The sequence below is a fragment of the Heliconius melpomene genome, chromosome 12 (genome assembly GCF_056956725.1).
Source record: "Heliconius melpomene rosina isolate 202511_hmr_F chromosome 12, ASM5695672v1, whole genome shotgun sequence".
Classification (NCBI taxonomy): Eukaryota; Metazoa; Arthropoda; class Insecta; order Lepidoptera; family Nymphalidae; genus Heliconius; species Heliconius melpomene.
In genome coordinates, this window is record NC_140400.1 from 10,087,447 (window position 1) to 10,111,262 (window position 23,816).

General features: G+C 31.0%; 1 protein-coding gene across 6 annotated transcripts in view; it reads left to right on the top strand.

Annotated features, from left to right (window-relative positions):
- Positions 1-23,816, top strand: part of Pgant9 (polypeptide N-acetylgalactosaminyltransferase 9) — a 105,133-nt gene that overhangs the window by 73,574 nt on the left and 7,743 nt on the right. For 4 of the 6 annotated variants that reach the window (XM_085193966.1, XM_085193964.1, XM_085193962.1 and 1 more), the window contains 6 exons: positions 8,519-8,546; positions 20,086-20,122; positions 21,062-21,703; positions 22,553-22,597; positions 23,287-23,479; positions 23,620-23,789. In XM_085193966.1, the coding sequence (XP_085050092.1) occupies positions 21,469-21,703; positions 22,553-22,597; positions 23,287-23,479; positions 23,620-23,789 (643 nt within the window). In that variant the 5' untranslated portion in view covers positions 8,519-8,546; positions 20,086-20,122; positions 21,062-21,468. The remainder of the gene's footprint in view (positions 1-8,518; positions 8,547-20,085; positions 20,123-21,061; positions 21,704-22,552; positions 22,598-23,286; positions 23,480-23,619; positions 23,790-23,816) is intronic. The other 2 variants (XM_085193967.1, XM_085193965.1) reach the window with 2 other exon arrangements.

The window sequence follows — 23,816 nt, forward strand, 5'->3', positions numbered from 1 at the left end:
CGCAAATGTGGTCATCCTTTTGTTTAAATAAAGTCGTTTTCTCTTATGCTTTAATAGTAGTGTTAATTATTTATTGGCTTTCGAGATATATAAAAAAATATCGATCATCTGGTCCGCCTTCGCAACTGATCGGGGTTTTACATAATTTATATCTTCATATACGTACACGTTCTTTTTCTGGTTTTATTTTAAAGTGCCTTTAAAATAGAAAAAGAAAAAGAATTTCGATCAAATATACAATTCTGTAAAACGTCGCACGTGTTAGAAAAATGTCCACCACGGCTCCAATACATTGCAAGTTTCAATTCAAAATCAGGTATGGCACGGCTGGGTATACGTAAATCGTCGATCCGAATCGAAATCGAATTTTTAATAGAACACTATCGGTTTGCCCAATAAATCTCAACGTTGAATCCTCGCGAACCTACATCGGCTGCTTCCGGAGCAACTACATCTGGCGTTGACTGGAAACGGTCCAAGAGCAGGCTATCTAGAGATACGACAAACCGCATAAATTATATGGGAACATTGCGACCTGGTAGATACCAGGTAATCAGCTCGTATTTCCTTCGCAAATTTGACTTTAAACTTTAATTTCTGCACTATTTTCAACTTTATTGCCGAAATTTTCTTTGCCTTGTACTGAATATTCTATTCAGGTGGGGTTTGTTCTCGAACTTGTAGTTTTTAGTTCGGAATATTATTTGCTTATAAATTAGTAATATTTTATGGATTAGGAAAAAATATTTGGAGTTTATCCTTAATTTGACTAATAATATTACTTCCATGTTGAATATGTAATAAATGGATATTTGTCTCAAATAAATCTATTTATGTGATTTTCGTCCATAAATTTCTATTTTTATACAAAGCGATGGAAAACAACCATAACTTGACAGTAAAAGGAAAAATTGCAACTACGGAGTTTAGGTGCTACGCTTAAATCGACGCGACGCGACGGTCCCGTTCAAAGATGAAAGAGCTTACTCGGCGTCGCCGTCGCGCCTTGATTTATTAGCCTCGCCAAACCGCCGGCGGTGCTCTTCGATTGCTCACTATGGGCATTAAGAGACGATTATGGTCTGATTGTATTATATTCTTTCGTTATTTGCTTTGTGAGATTTTCTTTTATACTTAAAATTGCTTTTCAATATCTATTTTGTTACTGAACGTTACAAGTTACTGAATTGTTACTGTAACCGTCTTTAGTTCAGTACTATTGTTGCGAATGAATTAACTGCAATAGAAATCTAAAAATAAGAAGACCCTTCAATAAAATATTCATAAAATGGTGATATTATTTTAATAAAGAACATTCAGGTAGATTTAAAATACAAGTTTCAGGCAGTCATTACAATAAGAGGAAGTTCGTGACGTAGTCACCTCACATTAATTGTGGCGCAAATGAACATTTCCTCTCCTCTTCTGTTTCATTTTTAAAATTGCATCAGCTCGAACGTGCGATTCGTTCTGACCTAAATATTACGATGAAGTTGAACCGCTACTAGAAGTATATGAAACTCCAGTTTGATTTAGCGATTTACTGGTTTTCAATCAAGAGAAATCTTAAAAATAATTCATATTTTTTTTTATATAGGTTAGGTTAAGTTTATTTGCGGCTTACGCAAGGTAAATATTTCGTTGGCCTGATTAAACCGGGTTTTTATTGGTAGTATTGGTTCGTACTACTCAGCTTAATGAATGTTCCTACTGATGTGGAGAGCGCTAGTCAATGATTCTTCCATTACATATTAATTATTTTAATATTATTAAATATGAAATTTATTTTGTTGGTTGTAGTGTTATTGGTAGAATTTGTAACTGAATGGTAATGAGTTCAAATTTCAGAATATTTATACTCGTTTAACAATTTTTATTATTTATTTTTTCGTTTAAAAATAGTCAGAGTTTATATTGTAAAATGATTTCGAAAGTAAGACTTATAGTATTTAATCGAAATATTTAATAAAAATAAATTTATATTATTTTATTTATATAAAAATAAATTAAAATATCTTTACAAAGAATTGTAACAGTTATTACTCATATCACTGCGAACATTATTATGCTCTTTACAATAATTGTAACATATGAAATGAAATGAAGAATTTAAAATGAATTACAGTCATAATTGAGGCTCCGACCGTTACATACAAAGAATTGTTTAAGTACTTTATTGAAAGAGGACTCAACGTAGTGTTTCGAGGGCGCACTGTGAGAAAGAACATGTGAATTTTATATAAGAGTCCTCTTAAATTTTTAAGTTTAAAATTTGTATGTTTCATAAAGACTTTGTCACAAGCAAATCAAAGTAAACGAATACACAGAAATGTGTCAGAGGAATTAGCGAAAAATGCAATTGTTACAATAATGCCTTGTAGTTAACACTCGTGTTTAAATTCCATGAATAAAGTTTTTAAATCTATGTATAAGTTTATCATGCATTTGTAAGAAAATGCAACATTGGTTGTCACAAAACGGTGATACTAGCAATTATGTCCTAAATTGTTAGAGATATCTTTAGCATCTTCGACTTATAGATAGAGATATTTTAATGTGTATTTTTCTAACATGATTTAATGTAAGTATGTTAGAGTGTGTAAGTGTAGGCAGAGGGAAGCTAGGACAACTAGTGTACTAGGTAAAGATACTTCTTTAATATTGAGAAACTTCAGTTTCCTACTTTCCGACGAATTTTGGAGGTATTGCCTGTTGAATTGCAGTTCTCGAAGCCTCCTTACCAGATCAAGGAAATCTAAATTAAATAATTAACTTGAAATAAATCAAAATTTAAACGCGTTTACAGTTGCGCCAGGACTGGCTGGAATATAAATACATATAATATTTGAATTGAGATGAAATAGAAACTATAGAATCTTGAATTTACTGGTATACAAATATAACGGATAATACCTCTATAATACAGATATGTTCATATATGCAAATGCCTAAGCGGACCATGTTTATCATTTCCCATTCTGGTAGTCCCTATATCTGCTGTGCTTCAAAGGAATAGCTAACTACTCCGCTTTTGTTCACTTTGGATTAACACTTGATTAGATGTGATCGATTTGGAACTGTCTGTCCGATGTTTCTGTTCGTATTTCGCATATATATTATGTACGGCTAATTGTATTGCTTTTCTGTTTTAATTTATATTAATGGAATATGAAATTATAATACCCCGCCTACCACAGCATGAATCTAAAATAAAATAATTAATATATTAGCTGTAAGTGCGCATGTACATAGTACAATATCATTTCCAAAGTTATACAGAAACTAGTGGTCCCGGACGCGGCTACGCCTGCTTGAACTATAAGAATATTTTCGCGTCGGTCATACTCATACTGTGCCGCCCGAAGGCTAGTTCATTTCGAATCAGTGACATCTCCTTAATTATTCGTTAGAATAATTTCAATCTAGATGAAATGCTAAAAGTGACTATAATATTTATTTTCATAAGGATGAATATCAAAATGTCGCGGTAACGGTTGCGTAGCGACGCGACGGTTGTTATTAACATGGCAGAATAAATTGCATGTCCAATTAGAAAGTACTTTAAAATATATTAGTTTATATGTGTAATGTAATGTTACATACCCTATAGCATTTCTGAAGAATGCAGCTTTCATACAAAACAAAAACATAGTAAATCGGACCAGTAGATCCAGAGATCTTAGCGTTCAAACAAACAAACAAACAAACGCTTCCGCTTTATTATATTAGTATAGATATCAAATAAAAACTTTGTTGAACGATGAAACATTATATTCTCAAGCACTAAAGTATCAAAAAACCATTCAAGTGTGAAAAAAATGTGACAAGTGACAACCCCACTAAGTAAATAAATACCGAAGAAATGGGGAAAAGAAGAAGAATTGCCTTTATTTAACGCCACTCCCGCCTTTATGGATCGTATTATGCAAATAGGGACAATGACGGAGTAATCTATCAAAAAGGCGCCGACGTTGCACACCCGGTTTCTCATTAACTCGAAGCGCTGTGATAACGGAACGGTCTTGTGTATTTTGATAATTTGCTAAATTTGCTAAACTTATGGATATTTTTTCCAGCTTCAAGGTGTATTCCGCAGATGGCAGAGTAGGTAGTGGGAACCTAGTGTTAAGGCACTCCGTTTCCCATTGTCGCCCAATTTTCGAGGTATTGCATATTAAATGGCGAAGCTCAACGCCGCGCTTTTTTTTTAAATAAAAGTAATTTTGTGATCAGAATTGTTTACCGACAATTTTTTGAATTGAAAATTCCTTTTTTAAGAATATTATTGCGGAACTCAACGCTGGAGTTTCATGTATTTAAATATTACATATGTTATTATGGAAATATGCTACATTCGCTTGTCTTTTTATTTTTCTAATGGCTAATGGCTTTTACATTTGTACTTTGTTTATGTAGGACAGTTTGAGTAGATTAACCTCTACGTGGGGGTCTTGCTAACCTTAGAAACAAGAAATACGTATTTTAAAGGGCATTTTATATAAGACCCAAATCTTACGGCTTGGGAAAATCATCTTAACAGGAAGCTCTACGGTTTCCCATAAAAATATATATTGTCTTCTATATATAATTACTATATCCTTAATTAAGTAACATATAGAGCAAAATTAGTAAGCTTGAAATACCTTTCCTATCTGAACAAGAAACAATGATAATCTAGCTTACAGATCTTTTTGCATATATATATATATAAATGCAAAATATCTATTAATAATTATATATTGACCTTAGGATATCGATATTAAAATATGAAACCGGATGTGTGTGAAGCGTGAACCGTGCAATACCTTGAGCAACACTTGCATCAAGTGCGTGATACAAGGCACGAGATTAATGACTTAGTGTTCTACTGTTTGCTTAGATGCATTCACGATTTATTATTTGCAAGTGTGATAAGTGTTCTCTTAACTTCCTTTTGGGGGAATAGTAATTTACCTATATTGTGATTAGGATAGCAAAATATCTCTTCGAGTGTCACTTGTTGGTCGATCGTGTTGTCAGTGGATCAAGTTAGAAGGTCTGTTTTGTTATTTTTAATTACCTTTTTGTGATTTAGACGTTTTGAACTGTACAAACGTGAACAGGAACTAATAACTAGAAATAGCGTTGAGTAATCTAACTAACTAATCGTTGAGTTCTGCCACACAACACGTAATGCCTCCAGAATTCGCCGGAAAGTAGGGGGTGAAGGCTCTATCTGCCTATCCTGCAGATGCAGGATGTGAAGCTGGAAAAAAAAACTAAAATTAGTAGTCCAACAAACTCTAATTGGACTACAACGGCGGAGTTAATTTTTCATCTCATCAAAAACATTACAGGATGGTAGAGTTTATAGAAATTAAAGTTAAATTAACAAGCTCTACAGTCTCGTCCACACATTTAAATTGTAAATTTTTCGGGAATTAAAATAGTGATAGTGAAATTAATAGAGGTGGAATATGAACGACCCTAATTAGCTAACACGGTCTTACGGCAACAATGACTGTTTCCGACAATTGTTCCACGAAATATGTGAATGTACTCGTGTATGCTGAAAATTTCCAGCTTATTGCGTAAAGTATGTTATTATTATTAAGGATAACGATGCCATACGACTTGGAAGTCTCTCAGGTGCAAAGTATATATACATATTATAAGTGTTTGCATGTATGTATGTTTATATGTATTTATCTTTGTATATATTTATTTATTACTGTGTTTAGTATTTTCCACATCCTATTTTCTATTTTACATAATCTAGAAATTATTAAGTTTTTGGGTGTACAGTAAAGAGGCTTACTATTAGATTCTATTATATTATATGGAACGTTATGTTATGAGTTGGAAGTTGCAACGTTAAAATTTCTTGCGGATTTATTTTACTATTTGTTTTTATCATTTTAATAGAGGCAGACAGATAGATTAATTATATTTTATAAATCAAATATTTTAATTAAACTCTTATCCTAAAGTAAGATTTAGTCTTACTTGAAGTGCTTTTGTTTGCGACCAAATAAAACCGAAACGAGAACTACAAATTTCTATAAATAACTTGACATTTGATTTTCAGGCGTCAAATGAACCTTTATAAATACTCGTATCATCGTAGAAAATCGATATTCCATTCAATTATATTCTTTGTCAATAGCCTGACCTTTTATTGTGGTATTTTGAATTCATGACAATAGCCATATGATCGATATACACTTAGATTATATTATGGAGAGTTATATTTCTTATCTAATTATAGTAATAGTACAATTTTAAATGTACCATATGTGGTAGAAATTATGATTTATAATAGATAAAGAAAATATTACTACAAACCGAGTTGTATTACGTTTTTTTTTATTATTTAATTTTTATTTATGTTATTCTTAACAGTTAACCGATGAATTTTATATAGCTTTAAAGTTAAAAAACTTTTTATATTAGTAATCAGTTTCATTACATATTTCGGTTGTTTTTAATAGAAAAAAATAAAAAACTCGTATGTAAGTGTATCAATTAGTTTTACTTATTTGTGAAATGGAAAGAACGAACAAATAATTCTTTCTGCTCGCTGTCGGTATGGGCCAACGAAGTGGTAATAAATTTTTGTAGAGGTTTTAAAAATCTAAAGCTCTTTAATAAACTAGCTCCTCTTTTAATACTTTAAAATTCAATAACACTCGTCCAATTCTGAAATGAAAGTTTGCCTAGTAGCTTTGTGCAGTTTTTGATTAAAACAAATAACTAACAGTGCACGGGTTGAGCGATACCTTTGAAGAGAATATTCAGAGAAATAACTAAATTTGAAATTCTACTCAGTTCTTGAACAGTTTGTTATCAGCTACAAGCAAAATTAAGCATTTTTCTAGCAGCTGATAACAAAACATGTAAGACCAATGTCATTATTTATTGGCTTGTTCTCATAATAATATTTTTTATTTCAAATATTTCTGACTATAATATTCTATATTTCAAAGAAGAAATAATTTCGCAATATTTGCTCTAAGAAATAAAGCTTTTCAATAATGGAAAGTACCTGTAAATGAACAATTGTGTATGTTCCGGAAATAGACTTTCCAAGTAATCTTCGGTAAACATATTTCAGCCTTAAACCGTTATTAATCCTACGTTAAGTCAATTAGGCGTCGAATCCCTTATTAAGGCCGGATACAGCGGGCGCTGCACGGGTTATAAGTAAGTGCTTCGGACGCGTTCATACGTAAACTAGAATAGCGGAATTAATTGTGATTTCTTAGTGCTGAACATTTTTTTTCGTCCTTTTTCATGGATATGCGGAGAAATTATTATTTATTATATTCTTCATTTTCAATCTATTAAAAATTACATGTCTTGCTGCCACTGGATGGAATAATTAGTTACTTTGATCGCAGTTAAGACTCTAAAAGATGAAAATAAAAAAAACTAATAGTTTTTGATTGTACGTGGTTCTTGCAAAGAAATGAAAAAATACAAAACTTACTTCCACGTACGTCCTGACGTTGATTACTCCAACTAATAGAAGAACGCCAAAAGTGTTTCGAGAGGCATAGAGATGGAAGTATCGCGGCCAGTCGTGAACTAATGCGTCCCTGTAACGAGCGGTGACAAGCACCCTTCAAATCGCCAGCAGGGTTGCCAAATTCGCTATGTTCATTAAGGGAAACTCAAAAGTTGGCACTCCAACCGATCGACTCGGGAAAATTGAAATTTGCAATCGCCTTTGAAATGCTCGATTGGAGCGTTGAAGTTATTTTACTTTAGGTACTTTGTCTTAAAGTGAATCATGATGAATGACGCCTAAAGCTGCTTTAATATTTTTATAATATTTATTTTTAAAGTTGATTTTTTTTAAAAGATATTGATAAGAGAGTATTTATATATTAGTGTTATTTACTTTTCCATTATTCGAATATTATATGAGAATCACTTAATTAATTTTACAATTAGTTATTTAAATTACCATATTTAGTTTTACATTAGCAATTACAAAAATGCATCTTTAAACACCAATGATCAACTCCCATCTGTAATTTAGCGTTGTTACTTACTTTTTAAAAATTATTATCAAATTTAGTCACATAAAAAAGCATAACGGACAGCCCTATGTAACCCGAGGCGGGCAAACCATTCAACCACTGGGTCTAAACGAGTCCAGTACGTCAAGGGCTTTTGCGAAATCCTTTGAATGCTCCATGATTTTCGGTCACCTGACTTCGCAGCGATCGGGTTAAGCCGGACTTGGGTCTTTTATGTTATTAAATTACGTGTATTTGATTTTCTTTACTTACTTTTTGGATATGAAAGGGTGGATTATGTATTTATATGTTTTGTTATTACATATAAGTGGCATCTAAAAAATGAAATTCAAAAATTATTACCGTACCATTTCTTTTGGTTTGTTTGGTGTTATATAAGTTACTCGTTCATAACATTATATTGATATCATAATTTACAAACACAATAGTACGTTGACAATATAATCATGAATCGTTACTGTATTCCACTGATAAATGTTTCCCATTGTTCACAGATTCGGTGACGGCAAGATAAACAGAAAGGTGAGCGCCGACTTTTGTAAATAGAAATCGTAAGAAAACACATTACCGACCTTAATGGAAACGGAATGAAAAAATACGATAGAAAAAAAAACCATTAAACATTTCCAATATAGGCCCTTTTTTTATGTAATTTCTTTGAGTCATTAATTCAGCTTTTGTTAGTGACGTTGGGTTACAGGGTACGGATTCAATCACTTGACCGGTCACTGGTGGATGGGGGACTCGGAAATGCCCCCGAATCATTACTTGGACCGATATTAACGATAGTGTTACTTCTAATGGGGGATGATTTGGTTGTTAGATAAATTTTATGGGGGCACCTTTTCAATTAATCTCTTGTCCCCTTTTCGGTTAAACTTTTTGGTACAGCTATTTACTCGTATGTAATATGTACCTAAAATTCGATTCCTAAAATTGTAACTTTTTTTCATTATAATATTATTTATTTAATTAATTATACATTATTTTAATAAATCGATAATCTATCGTCAGTCATTATCCTTTGATTATGTTCAGAATATGATGTTGATAAATAATTAAGACTTAATTATTGCATGCAATATCAATATGAACTTAAGAAATACTACCTAAGAGAAATAATCTAAATTATATGAATGTCTATTTAATTTATTGTAAAATATTTATTTAATGTATTGTAGGATCTAGTCTATTCAATCAAATTTTAATCTAGTCTGGTATGATATTTTCATCTAGTTTGCTCAAATACAGCCTAATTTTTTCGGGACAGACGAATTGTAAATATTCTGCATTGTTTCAAAGGGATCCATACGCCTTGTAAATCCGTACTGCGTCACAATGATTTAATATGTAGCAGATTTTTCAAACATTTGATTTTTTTAAAGATTTCGTGTATTCAATAAAAAATCAGTACACAATTATATACAGTTTTGTCAGTATTTCTATTTTCCAGTAATTATAAATTTTTCATTTAATTTTTTCAGCTATTTTGTTAATTGCCGTAAATTATTTTTAATTGGCGCTATAAAAGTTGGGTATTAACTTACTTTACAAGAATTCTTCATAGAACATGGGCATGTCCCTATAATTGCTTTTATACGTAATAGCAACGTATAGGTTAAATTCTTATTCGCATTTTTACCATATTTAAATTAAATATGTGTGTGTGAGAATATAGCTCAATAGCTTAAAATAAAAAAAAAACTTGTTACTTTTAAAAACGAAGATTGAATAAGTGTATCACTAGATTCTCTGTATCTTTTCTGTTATATAGCGGAATTAGTAATTTAATAAAGAATTTAAACCGGTGCAAGGTTACCGGCCTTCCACAGGATGGCAGCGTTTATTCCATCACATCGGAATATAGTTTTATGAGTTTTAAATTTCGTTTCATATGACATGTCTGATCACTGATTTAGCTTCATAAATATTGTCATTCATCTTTATTATAAATTTCTACTGTATTTTTTAGCTTCACGCTGTATCCCAAACATAAGCAGGGTAGAGGGAACCTGGGAACCTAGTGTAAAGACGGATTGTCTTTCTTTCTTATTAAAAAAACTTCCATTCTCTACTTTCCACCGATTTCTGGAGGGATAGTGTGTTAAGTGGAGGACCTCAACGCCGCACCTTGATGCATCAGAGCGAATCCACTCCAGTGGGAATCGAATCACCCTTGTCACGACTGGCCTACTGTAATTTATTTTTACTTATTTGAAATTTGTTATATTTGTTTGAGAAATTAGGATCCCAATAGGTGAAAAAATAAACACTGTCATGAAAGTTTTTTTAGCTGCACGATTTGTGCTTAATATAGTTGGGTAAGCAAAAGGTACCAGTGTTAAAACACAGAGTGTTTAAAACGCAAAACGAAAATCGTTTCTTTTCCCCCGAGTGTGGATTGAACCCACGACTATTATTTATGTTTGTATTCAGACGCTGCTATTTATGTTTATATCCAACTGCGCGACGATCGCAGTTTTATTTCTTTGTCACTTGAAGGTACGGCAAAAGTAAACCTTGTAAAATGAATCATGATCTGTACGTATTCGTTAAAAACGAATTTCTTCGATTTTGTCACTGCTTTACAAGTTGCATATAGCAAAAACAACGAGCAACTGTAACAAGTACGTTGTACAGTGGCCGTTTCACAACGGTCCGCGTTGGACCGTTGGCTGCGGTCAGGTTACTGCTTTTTGTATTTAGTACTATATATACTTACTACTGACTTTTATCTACAGCTTGATCAAATTGTAATAACTAATAGTTTTGTATGACACATGTCATGACACATTAAAATATAATATAAAATGGACTATCGAACGAAGTGATTCTTCAATTGAGCCAGTTTCTGAGATTACCACGTTTAACCAAACAAACTCTAACTTTATAATATTAGTATAGAGTATACATGTCGATATATGCACATAGCAAGATATTTATAAATAGGAAGCTAATATTTGATGCATTTGGAATTTTTAATATAAAGTTCTCTTAGTTTAATATCATTATGCACATGATACAGGCATTCAGTACATATTATAAACATATTGAAATTTCATAGTATTAAAATACTTATGAAAATGGTCAATGGTCATTTTATTTTATGGTTAAATTTTTTTGGTAATGTAGCTAAAATGAGTTTCTCTTTGTAATGTAAAATATTTGATATTTTTATGTGGAGGGTAATCAAAGCCAAGGTCTAGGGTAAAAGAGAACAATTTAAATATATATTCCCCCGAGTGTGAATCGATCCCATAACCATTGAGCATATATTTAGGCAATTTTAAAATACGCTACAATATCGAGTATATTTATCATTAATTTACATAATAACATTGTGTAAATTAATACTAGTAATATATTGTGGAAATCAATTATATATTTTGTATACAACTGCAAAATGGAAATGTACATTTGAATTAAATTCCAAATATAAGTCGAAGTTATATCAATACGTCTATCAACAGTCAGCTTATGCAGTGTCAGTGGATATTCGTGCATGAATTTCCCAAACATTCGTCCTAAGGGAGATTTTGAATTGACTCGGTTTTCTCGATGTTGTTTATATACCACTGTAGAATTGTGGCAAAGTGTTGAATTATTCGAATTTTTAGTATAGTTTGTTATTTATTCATTGTAGAGTTTTTATAATTTTTGTAAATTTTATTTCCTTTTACGTAAAAAGCGTCTCCAGCTTAATTATATACAATGCAAACTAATTATCTTAGACTAGCTAAAGCTTAAGAGACACTTCAAAATAATTGGGTTAACAATTGTTGTCTTATTAAAAACTTTGCCAAGCTTTTTACTAAAAACTTTATTGTGAGTATAGATATAAGTTTATTATACAAAAAATGCTAATATTTTGTGTAATAAAATTATATCTATAGTCAAGATAAACCAAGGTGTAATAACATGTTCAAAAGTTAAAATCGTGTTCTTTGTTGAGTTTTTTTCCCTGTAATTGATAAATAAGCTTTTAACTCTAATGTGGAATCGTGATACGATGAACCAACCTTGACTATCTAAGCATTAACACCTGTAACACGATCTTAGCTCGTGCTGATGTCCGGAACCAGCCAAGTAATCAATCAACGTAGTATGTTCATAGTAAAATTTTACTGTAATATTTATATATGTATGTATGTATAAATGTGTATCTTAGAAAGCGAAAGTCGTATCGGTGTTGTTAACAGTAATTCGAGATGGTGAAAACTTAAATCTCACAAGTCTTCTCTCTTAAATTTGTTAAGGTTTCTTATATTACGTTTTATAGATTTATTTTGCTTTGTTTTTTAGGGTTCCGTAAATGAAAAGGAATTTTTTGTATTATAAAATCCCTCGTGTAGTTAAAACCTGCTCGTGGACCAAAAATTATGAAATTTGGCATGGAGTAAAATTATATATAATACAAATTTGTATTTGTAGTTCTGGTCATAGGTACAATTAATGCATACACAAACTTATCTTTTATATGTTGTGCTTCCCGTAGATCTACATCCAAATGATGCGGAACCTTCTTCGGTGGGAGAATCTGACTCACACTTGACCCAATTTTAATCTTATACATTTCCTGTATTGCTTGGATATACTGTAGGTCATAATTTGAAGATTTTGCATTAAATGAATAAAGCTTATCTTTATAGTATAACAAATGAAGATTATATTAAAATTTGTTAAAGGTATACCACCGTATACTCGACGAATACTAAGTTATCTTACTAAAAAAAATTGAAGAAATAAAAAAATCTATGAAATTTCCACAAACAAGCATAAGGAGGACCTTTAAGATTAAGCAATCTATCTAATTAGAATATATAGATAATGAATTCATATTAGAACTTATGTTTAATTATTACTGTTAGTGCACGATCTTATGATGGCATTAGCTTTATTATATACATACCAAATTATAGCTTTGAATTAATAAAAAATGTTTGTTCCAAGGTTGCGGGTAATCCCAGTAATTGGAGATGATATCATCCCATTCAGTTTAGTTGTAATTTTAGTAGCTTACTATCATATTGATATCGTGCAGTATAGTGGCGTAGAAGAATGAAAATCCATATTTATGAACAAGGTATTCTTAGAGAATATTGTACAGTATTTTCATATAAATAAAACTATTTAAATATTTTTTCCATATAAGTAATGCCTATTCAAATATTTAAAAAAAGAACACGTATCTCTGTTCTAAATCCAACATTTTTAAATATTAAAACAATTTTAAAATAAAAAACTATGATCAGTGTATTGAAAACTAAAATATGAATAAATAACTGAGAATTTATTTTATAGGAAAAGTTTATAGTAGGTAGGTACAATTCGCCACAACTCGTTTAAATGGTACTGAATTATTTGCGAATCTTGCATACTTTTTGTTATATTATTTATGTTAAATGAACAACCAATATATGGGCAGAGGCAACCTCGATAATTGTTCTATGTAAGGTTTTGAATGTTTATGAATCGTCCGTATATTTCAAGAAAAGAGAAGCTAGACATAAATACTTTAATCTGTCCACCGCTTTTGTTATTTTTAGAGATAATAAGTGTTGCGTGACGGAACTTAACTTCGCAATTTATTTACGTAAACCAGAGATGGGAAAATATTTTATGTAAATGCTTTTGGTTAGCGTTGGTGGAATACTCGTACAACAGCTACCGACCGTACAAGTTGACCTTTTAATAGAATAAAGTAATAAGTGGACACTTCCAAAATGTCTAGCTTTGAATTACGAAAAAGAAATTGTTACAGAAATATACAGCACTTTATTTTTCTATTTTCTTTTTTCTCGCAGAACAAGAAAATGTAAAAAAAATGAACAGAAATGTTAATTAAAACCTGACAAAAAGTAAGTTTCATAGAAAGTATTTAGGTTATCTCCTAGAGTAAATTAAAGGTAATTACGCTTTTGCCTTTTCTTTGTTTAGCTTATTCATGATATTCAAGTAGGTAAACTTACACGCATATATAATTGCAAAATAAAATTTTGGTAAATAAATAAGATCAGTCATAATGGGTGCCGGTTCGATTTCCACACAGTGGAGTGATATTTTCTCATTTCCCTGCGTTAGTGAGACAATGTGTTGTGTTAAGCTCCATTCAACATATAATGCCACCCAGTTCTCTCTGTCTATTCTGTAAGAACGAAAAAGAACTACATGAGCGTCTATTTTTAAGAACTTTTCTAATTTGAATCATAAAAAAACATAGATGTTGCTAATTTTTATTTCTCCTTGCGAACCGCAATCAAAGAATACTCGACGACTTTTTGTTATTTCTCAAGTTAGCAAATGAAGAGGGCTACAAGAAAAGCAATTTGACTCCCGTCATACCCACTTCTCAGCAAGACGTTTATTAGCAACGTAATAATTTTAGTTTACGACCGCTCCAACAGAGCGTCTATAGAAAAATTGATAGACTGACCAATATAACTTGGAAAGATTTTATGTATTATTAAACTCGGACAAGAAACTCGGTTAAGCGAAATCTGAACCTTTTAGTAAGGTTATTGAGTGAGGAACTTTAGTAGTTGTACATATTAATACGTACATTAATTTTAATCGCGAAGGTTCCCTTGGAGTTTTCAATGTGAATTATTGTTACTATATATTTTAATATTCCGTAAAAATGAGAATAGCTCCTAAAATAACGAATCTAGTTGAGAATGAGAATAAAACATAAGCTATTACGATATATAATCCTGATTTTACTATAAGTAACTTTTACTTTGAGTCTTAACTAAGAAGCACTTAGTTTTACTTAGTTAGTTAGTTTCACGTTGTTTTAAACAAAATAAATAATGATATTTGTACAATTTTCGTATAGGTATATTATCAATATTGAGAACGTCGTGGCGCTATAATTATATTTGGAATTCTTTCAATTCCCCGCCTGGCGTGGCGTTGAGTACCGCCACTCATCACAAAATGTCTCGAAATTTGGGCGAAAAAAGGGCTACGGCAATGGATTGTCTTAACACTAGTTATCCTCCTATACAGTGGTATACAGGAAAAATGATACTGTTTTTTTTTTTTGATAATTATTATCAATATAAAATAGTTGAACATTTTTAAATATGATTTTTCAACCGACATACTGCTGGTAGACCACGGACCACTGCAAACTGCCCGTAACGTCGCGTCAGGTTCAAAATGTAAATAACCAAAATTGTATGCGGTAAAATATGTTAAGCATAATTTTATTTGTAGACTCATAAACAGCATCATAAAACAGTTGGTGGCTAACTGTAATCGAGCCTCGGATTCGATTATAAATATTATTTTTTTCATATTTGATTGTTTTGGTTTCCGCTACACAATTTTCATTGTTTCTAAATCTAAATTGTTTTACGTATATTAATATTTAACTGATGCTTGGAAATACCTTACTTACTAGATGATAAAAACTATTAATTCACATGATGTAATGTGATATAATTATATGAACAAAGAAGATTATTACCTCACAAGTGTTGCCGGTCTTAGAGAAATGTTATTGTGTATAACTCTCGATCCCAAGAAAACAGCGAGAAGTTGAATTTATGTAAAAAATAATTGGTCAATACTGAGTCGGATACGCAAATGAAGGATTCCGTATCAAACAAAAACATATATTACCATTATATTATTCTTGATATGCTATTTTTAACCGACTTCAACAAGAAAGAGGCTCTGAATTAGTCTGAAAGTCTCATCAAAATGATGTCAGTAAAAAACTAAACATATAATATATCAATTCTGATACATCGGCCTTCCATCCTTATTATTTTCATTCTTATCTGTTGTGTTGGTTGTTAATAATGAATTGTTCCGTTTTATCATCAAGAACAGCGTTATGACATTGTTTTTTTCTGATGTGCTTGTTCTTGTACAGTGATCGTACCAACTTTTTCTTCCACTTCCACTTTTAATACATCGAACAAAAAAAATTATAATATTTAAATACGTATAGTATAAGTGTTGTAATTACGTCAAAGAATGTGCCGCGCTTTAAGTCATCATCACACTTACACTATTTGACGTAACGTTGAGTTCCACCGCTAAATACTACCTATGTCGAATTGAGGTGGAAAATGGAGAACGAAGTGACCTAACTCTCTGCTATATATGGAAATAAAAGCGTGAATCTAAAGCACTCCGTATTGCGTTAGAACATTTTTTCTCGTTAGACAACAACAACGACAAGTGTTCACATCATTTACGGCGAGATTACAATAATAATCATTATTGACTCGTTATATATTAGTTGTTCAGATTCTAATCTTATAATTATCTTGTTATTAGCCATTAGCGTGATTGAAACCCCATAACGTGTAAGATATTGCTCAATACGTTATTTACTATAGCGATTGTGGCTCAACAGATTAACATAATGATTTATTTGATAATATATACAGCCTCAAATATATCATTGTTAAATATTTGAATCGAGTTAATTGCTTAGCACTATTGAGGAGCGTACATAACTAATGAGTTATGATGTCTCGTTTCCTGATTTAGACTTAGATTAAGGGAGGTCTCAGATCTAGCAATTTATGCATGCATACCACTTGCAAATGCAAATGCTATGTTGCTGCTATTGTGATGTATATGAAGGTATATGTTAATTTATGTATGTGTTTATATTTTATTAGGCCAGTAGTTTAAAAAAAAATAAACGATAACTTCTACAAGCTCTTAGTACCTACTGAGGTAGTGGCGCTTTCAATTTAGTAAATTTACGACAGTCAAATTCATTCAAATCAGTCAAATTCAAAAAATCAAAAAGTTAATTATGCTTAGTAATTTGAAATCATATATACATAAATATTATACTGGATACCTGGTATTCGATATAATATATAGGGATTAATCCCCATATATTCACGACGAGTCCATGGAATAACAAGTTTCTTCTTTTGTTGTAGAATATAAACACAAAATAAGCAATACAATTACAAATACTTAAAGATCCTCTCACAAAATAAAATATAGCATTACCAGCTCACGAAAAAAACTGTTCGATCCAGGGATTAGGTATACTACGCTAGTTAAATAATAAAAGAATACATACATACATTCGCATTCGATATACTCGTAATATTGCTATCGCCCCCAGTGCATTAAAAGAGCATCCGTGTCTATTCATTTCTTGTAATCCATTTTTAGCGACGGAGCAACGAAAAAAAAATTACTAGGAAAAAGACCACCGCAGTTGCAAGGCAAGGACGGGTTTAATACCTCACAAATGTCATTAGCAGTATTCTCTTAGAAGGGGGGGTTAGTGACTCCTCGTGCTTCCTCGCACATTGCATTCTGGGTTGCATGCTATATAATATCGTAAAAGTACGATAAGGTTACTTATATGTATGTATGTAGATTGTATGAGCAGAGAGTAATTTCTTTTGTATTTAGCTATATAAGTAAAGTGTTATAATCTTATAATATTTACATTATTTTTAATTGGAGTTAAAAATCAATTATTTACCTATTTAAAATTGTTCATGTCTGTCTATTTTATTGGGTGAATAATTTTTCTTACTTATAATATAATTTATAAAATATCTTTCATAAAGACACAATGAGGAACATAAAATTATTTACTTACATATTTGTATGAATTGGGCATTACATATAAAAAAATATGGTATTGAAGATATCAATACACTGATGTCAGCAATACTAACATAAACATAAACAAACATCGATTCACCATTCAACATAGCAACTAACAATAAATTATGTACCCACAGTTGACAATTAAATAATTAATCAGATTACAAGTCGGGGAATCAATATCTCTTAGGTGGACGACTAATGGAATTACACGATTCCGAGCCGCACGCCCAATTACTGGGGATCTACTGGTGCGCTGATATAAATGACCGACATTACACCACTGCCGGTCAACGAGAGGGTCTTATTTGTATACACTTTTGTTATAGACGTGTTTTTTTGGAGGGTCCACGGTAAAGGTCAAACGTGATTTTTATTATATGTGTGGAGTATTACAGAACAAAAACTATTAGTTTCTTGGGTAAAATCTGGGAATTGTTAAATTTTCTTAGATTTTTTCATGCACTAAAGAATTTTTTTTTATAAAAATGTTTTTTTTTATAATTAAAAAGGATTTCAACTTTTTAACTTTTAGTAGATTACATTTTGAAGATGATGAATATTTTATTGCTGTAAAATTGGCAATCACAAGCGCCACAAATAATGACGTGTCTCAATAATTCATTCAGTTCGTTACACTAAAATTTAATATTTATGGTTAACATAACATATATTTTTCGCATGACTTTAGTAGAGAAAATTAAGATTAATCTTATCATTTATTTTAGTTTAATAGTTACATATAGCTTAACAAGTGATATATTTAATTTAGAAACTCCAAGTATGCGCAGGCAAAGTTTGCGAGAATTTCATAAATTGTAATACATTTCTACTTACTACAATTTCGGAACTGTAATGGAACTACTTCACGACAATAATACCAAGAGACAGAAGTTTATTCCAACTTCATTCTGCATTAACTTTTGCAGAGGATGAATTTTAAATTAGGTCCCCATAGAGCCATTTGGTATTTTTCTTAGACGAATTAAAATGAAACGAAGTCTTTGGATGGGGGTTATAGAATTATTAATAATTTCTCCTTTTGTGCTTCATAAATAATATATATGTTGCAAAACTTCTAAAGAAGCCATTAAAGAAAAGGCGCCTTTATTTTTTTAATTATCTACTATCTGATTAAGAAAATAAGGCATTAATTATTCAGTGGGAAATGGTTTTGATTGCTAACTCGATGGTCGTGGGTTCAATTATCAGTTGTCACAGTTTTGAAAGTAAAAAAAATGGTATCTTGTAAACTAAAATTTCAAAAAAACATGCTTATGTGTTGTATATTTTGACTTCCACACATAATCTTCCGTAACTTCCTTGTGGAAGTTTAATATAAAGAGATAACACATACATTCTATTTTTATTAGCCTCCTTAACCGAACTAATAAGGTGAAATCTTGGCTCGATGCCATCGTGGTGGAGTCAGGATATATCTAATAATGATTATTGCACACAATGCTTGGGAATTAAAGTCCCCTAGTTGAGAATAAGATGAATATTTTATTAACTTTTGCTGCTTAACACACGCTAGATCTTAGAATTAATCTACATATATGAATTAAAAAACATTTGCGGAAAATTCAAGTCAACATTTATATATTTGCTATCCAAAATATATGATGCTTGAAAATAAAAATGTTTCCAAAACTTTTATATATTTTACTGTGCTTACTCATAAAACAAATGTAATCAAATACATCCTAATAAAAAGAAGTAACAATTTCAACTAGATATCATAATTAAGTTCTTGGATACGCTTAAAATTCCTTCTAAACGATAAAAGCGACTTGTATTCCTTGACACAAATATAATAAAAAAATTAATTGCATCTATTTGCACTGAGGTATTTCAGACTGGCCTCTGGTTTCCCTGTCGTACCAATATGTTGTAAAAATTGGATATTGCTAACTTACATTTTTTTATATTATTAAGTTTTATGAAAATGTTTTTTAATTATATTAATAAATATACTTCTACAATTGATAATTTTGCAAGTTTATTTTTTATTAAATGCAAGCAATAAATGTTGAAAAAAACATTTTTTTATTTATTTACTCAATTTTTTAAAGCCAGCTTAAATTTCAATGCAAGTTGCGTTTTGCAGACAATCTCTTCCTCTTTATCTTCTAAACATTATTATTCCCATCTGAGCTGGGTCTGCTTTCTCCACCTTATTTATCCCCAGTATATTTACTACAGTGTTTCGATATTTATTATTTACTGATGTGCTAAATATATTTGTCTGTTCCTAAAACCTTAGGTTCCCAAAATATATGGCGCAACACGATGATCTAGTGGAAGATAGTCGGGATCGCTATTTGGATATTTACGTTAGATTGAAACCGTAAAGATTCCGTCAAAATAGTTCGTATCTCCATTTAGGTTCAATATATATAGACTACTGAATGGATATCCTGACCTAAAAGATTTAAGATGTTATATTTTGTTTCAGAAGCTGCACTGAAAACTTCAACTGTATTCTGGAAACTGTAAGTTAAATTAATTTTTATCGTAGTCACTGTTGATAAGTTTTACTAATTTCATATAAATTTATACTTGTTTTCTGTAGATATTTGCAATATTAAGGATTATTAATTGTTATTGTTGATGCTAAGAATTACTAAGCCAATGATAATAATATTTGTTTTGTTAAATAATTGTTAATTTGTTAAATAAAACACCAATTTTACTTTATTAGAAAGAATTTCGGTATCTCTTGGTACACTTATTTACGTAAATTGTATCTTATATTTTAAACTGAATTTAAAATTGAATATTATCGTTTAAGGATTGTAATATTTTATCTTCTCAAATAGCATGAAAAAGCCATTTAATTGTAGTAGTATTCCTACAATACGTTAAAGTTTTATAGCAATTCATTTTATTCTCGAAATCTCAAGTACCATTTTCAGGAAATAGTGATAGCAGTAAGATTTAGTTTGTCTCTAAGATATTGTAATGTGCATTTCTAAATTATATAGATGGATATGTTTAAATTCTTTAAAAATTGTAAAAATTTCCTCAATGTTTTCAGCTAGAGTATATTAAATTGTTAAAAATGCGTACGCTATTGTTATGTAAAACAATAAGCTTTAATTTAAGTAGATAATATAATAATATGAATCGTATCTTTATACTAGTCGCTATCTAGAGACACCTTAGCATATTCCATTAAATATCAACCCTGATACACACGTAGGCATGTACGGATTGCGCTTACTCACCTGGGTGAGAATGTCGAGGATTCATTATCTAACGTCAAGCGCTTTTCTAATGTTTCGTTTTGTCTTCGTAATCGTTACGTGCGTTATTTTTTATCCTCGCTACGGTATTAAAGGTGCACCAAGAAATAATAATGAAATATTTATTCAGAATTTAGAATACATAATTCTAGATTATAATTAAGCATGTATACGTTTTTGTTACAGGTTTGGCAGTATTAAAAGAGAATATGAAGAGATATAAATATTTGAAATGAGTCAAAAAACTAGAAAAAAATATAATTAGTCACGTGATTAGTTACGTATTATAGCAACATCCCAGAATTTAAGAATAATGTAAATAAATAATATAAACATATCACTGTTTCCAAAAACATACATATCTTGATTTATATCGATCGATCCAACGAGGACATATCTACTACTTAATGCTAGTCGCTTTTCGTGATTATAGATAGTATTTCATTGCTCAAATTCATTATATTTCCTAAATTAGTCATTATAAGGGATTAAAATATTAGCAAAATAATATAGCAATAGCAAAACAATATAGCAAAGTGAAACGACTAAACATTAAAAATTTAAATTAGAAACATAAAAGAATAATAAGCAAAATGAAATACTACAGTATGTTCTTTTTGAGAAGAAGGACGTTGATATTAAAAGCTGTGCTGATTCTGACAGCTCTGTGGTTTATGGTCGCTTTGCTAACTACAAATTCAAATGCAAGGAACGCCATCGTAGCGCCACCGATCGAATACGATGATGCAGAAGCAAAACCACTAAAAATGGCGAAACCGACGTCCACAAAAAAGAAAAGCGAATCCTACGGCAACAACTTATCTGATGGTGAGCATGTTTTACGAGACATAACAAATTGCATGAGCTTTAATGGTGTAGTAACAATAGGTTCTGATGCTATTCGATAACTTTATGCATCCGCCGCACTTCGTTTGCTAATAGTTACGTTTATTTGCGTTTATGTTGTTACTAAAATATAATTGTATTTACGAGTATATGTGATGCATGTTTAATCGATGCCAAAAAACAAATTTGGGAGATATTTTACATTGAAATATTGTTTTAACTATATTTAATAATTCAATTCAAATTTAATTTTTGCTTACTTTATATTTTATCACTATAAACTTCAATTCCGTGGAGCTATCGTCTGTCACGAATTTAATGGCCATCCTAAATCACAAGTCCATTAGAGTTCTAATTCGTTGTGTTTCGATGTTCCTTTAGAAACCGGCGGTCGCAATTGTCTTTTCTAGCCCACGCAATAGAAATGGTAATGAGGGAAGACGTTACAGAGCCGAATGAATGTAGAATGAAAGTATCCCAAGAGCTTAGTCCTATCTCTGTCCTAGAACCTGCCTTTTCAAATTTCATTACAACTTGTAATACTTCTTTCCTTTACATCAATAACTGATATCACAAAAAAATCTTAATAGTTTATTTTATTTTGTTTTAAATAATAATTACTTTCAATTTATCATACTTATAAGTTAAAATAACTTGCGTATGCTGGATAAATAATTAACTTTCTTGAATGGAACGCATAATATTGTATCTATTAATCTCGCATTTTCGTTAAATAACATATTAGTTGAGAAGTTTTTATAAACTATCCAGTAAATGCAATATTATAGTCCATGTAGATATTGCATGATAATTTTCGTTTATCAATCGCAGCACCAACGCGAGTCGACTGGATGGGTCGGATCGCAGGGAAAGAAGGTAATTGTAATTGCTTTTTGCTTTCTTTGTATATATTAATTTATTATTTTTAGCGTATGTAGGTATCTGTATTATATATGTCTAGTGTAAAATCATAAAATTTTAGTCAACATATTTTCTTGTCTCTCTTTTGTGTCTCTACCTTGAGATATGTGGAGAAATGTTTATTATTATTATTGTAAATAATTCAGTTGTAAGTATTCCATAAAAAATATTAAATTAAGTAACTGTTTCCATAAATCATACAATTTTCCAATTCATTTTCGATATTCATTTTAAATCGCTATTTAAACGACACTCATCATTTATAATGGAAAGCCAATTAATGGGCAATATTCTCACGACCTAAAGGGATGTTATTAATCGCTAACATTAGCCCTATTTCACACGTATCGGATGTAACGTGCCAACGGCGCACGTCCGATCGAGATCTGGGTTCTGTGCTTTCACGGAAATATATAGCGTTTAGAGGTCAGGCTGATGAGGAAACTTACTGAATTAATATTGCGAAGTTATACTAAAAATCGGTTGCTAATGCATGTTTTTGGGAAAATTTAATTAAAAACAAAAATATTAACCTTTTTTGTAAAAAATTGGAAAATTGAAAATTACATTGTGACAATAATCTGTACACCACCTTTACTAGACACATAAAAATAAAAAAATCCTTAATCGATTCTATCCTGCAGGGCTCGGCGTAATTGCTGCTCCCGGTTCAGACAACGCACCGGGCGAACTGGGAAAACCGGTTGTGCTACCAACGAATATGACCGACGATGCCAAATTGGCGGTTTCTGAGGGATGGAAAAAGAACGCTTTCAATCAGTACGTGAGCGACTTGATATCGATTAGGCGAAAACTGCCCGACCCGAGGGACGAATGGTAAGTTTTAGCATGTTTCTATAATGGAAAAGTTCTTTGATTTCCAGAATGTGTGTTTTCTTTGGATATTGAATTTATGTTATATATGAAAATAATTTATAATAGAAAGTACAATATTTCATCTTCTATTTTATTCGTAGGTGTAAACAACCTGGCCGATATCTAGAAGATCTACCACAGACGGCGGTTGTTATATGTTTTCACAATGAAGCTTGGTCAGTGTTACTAAGGACCGTCCATTCGGTCATTGACAGATCGCCGCCTCACTTGATAAAGGAAATTATTCTAGTTGATGACTTTTCCGATATGCGTAAGTATAGTTATTCTATAGAAAATA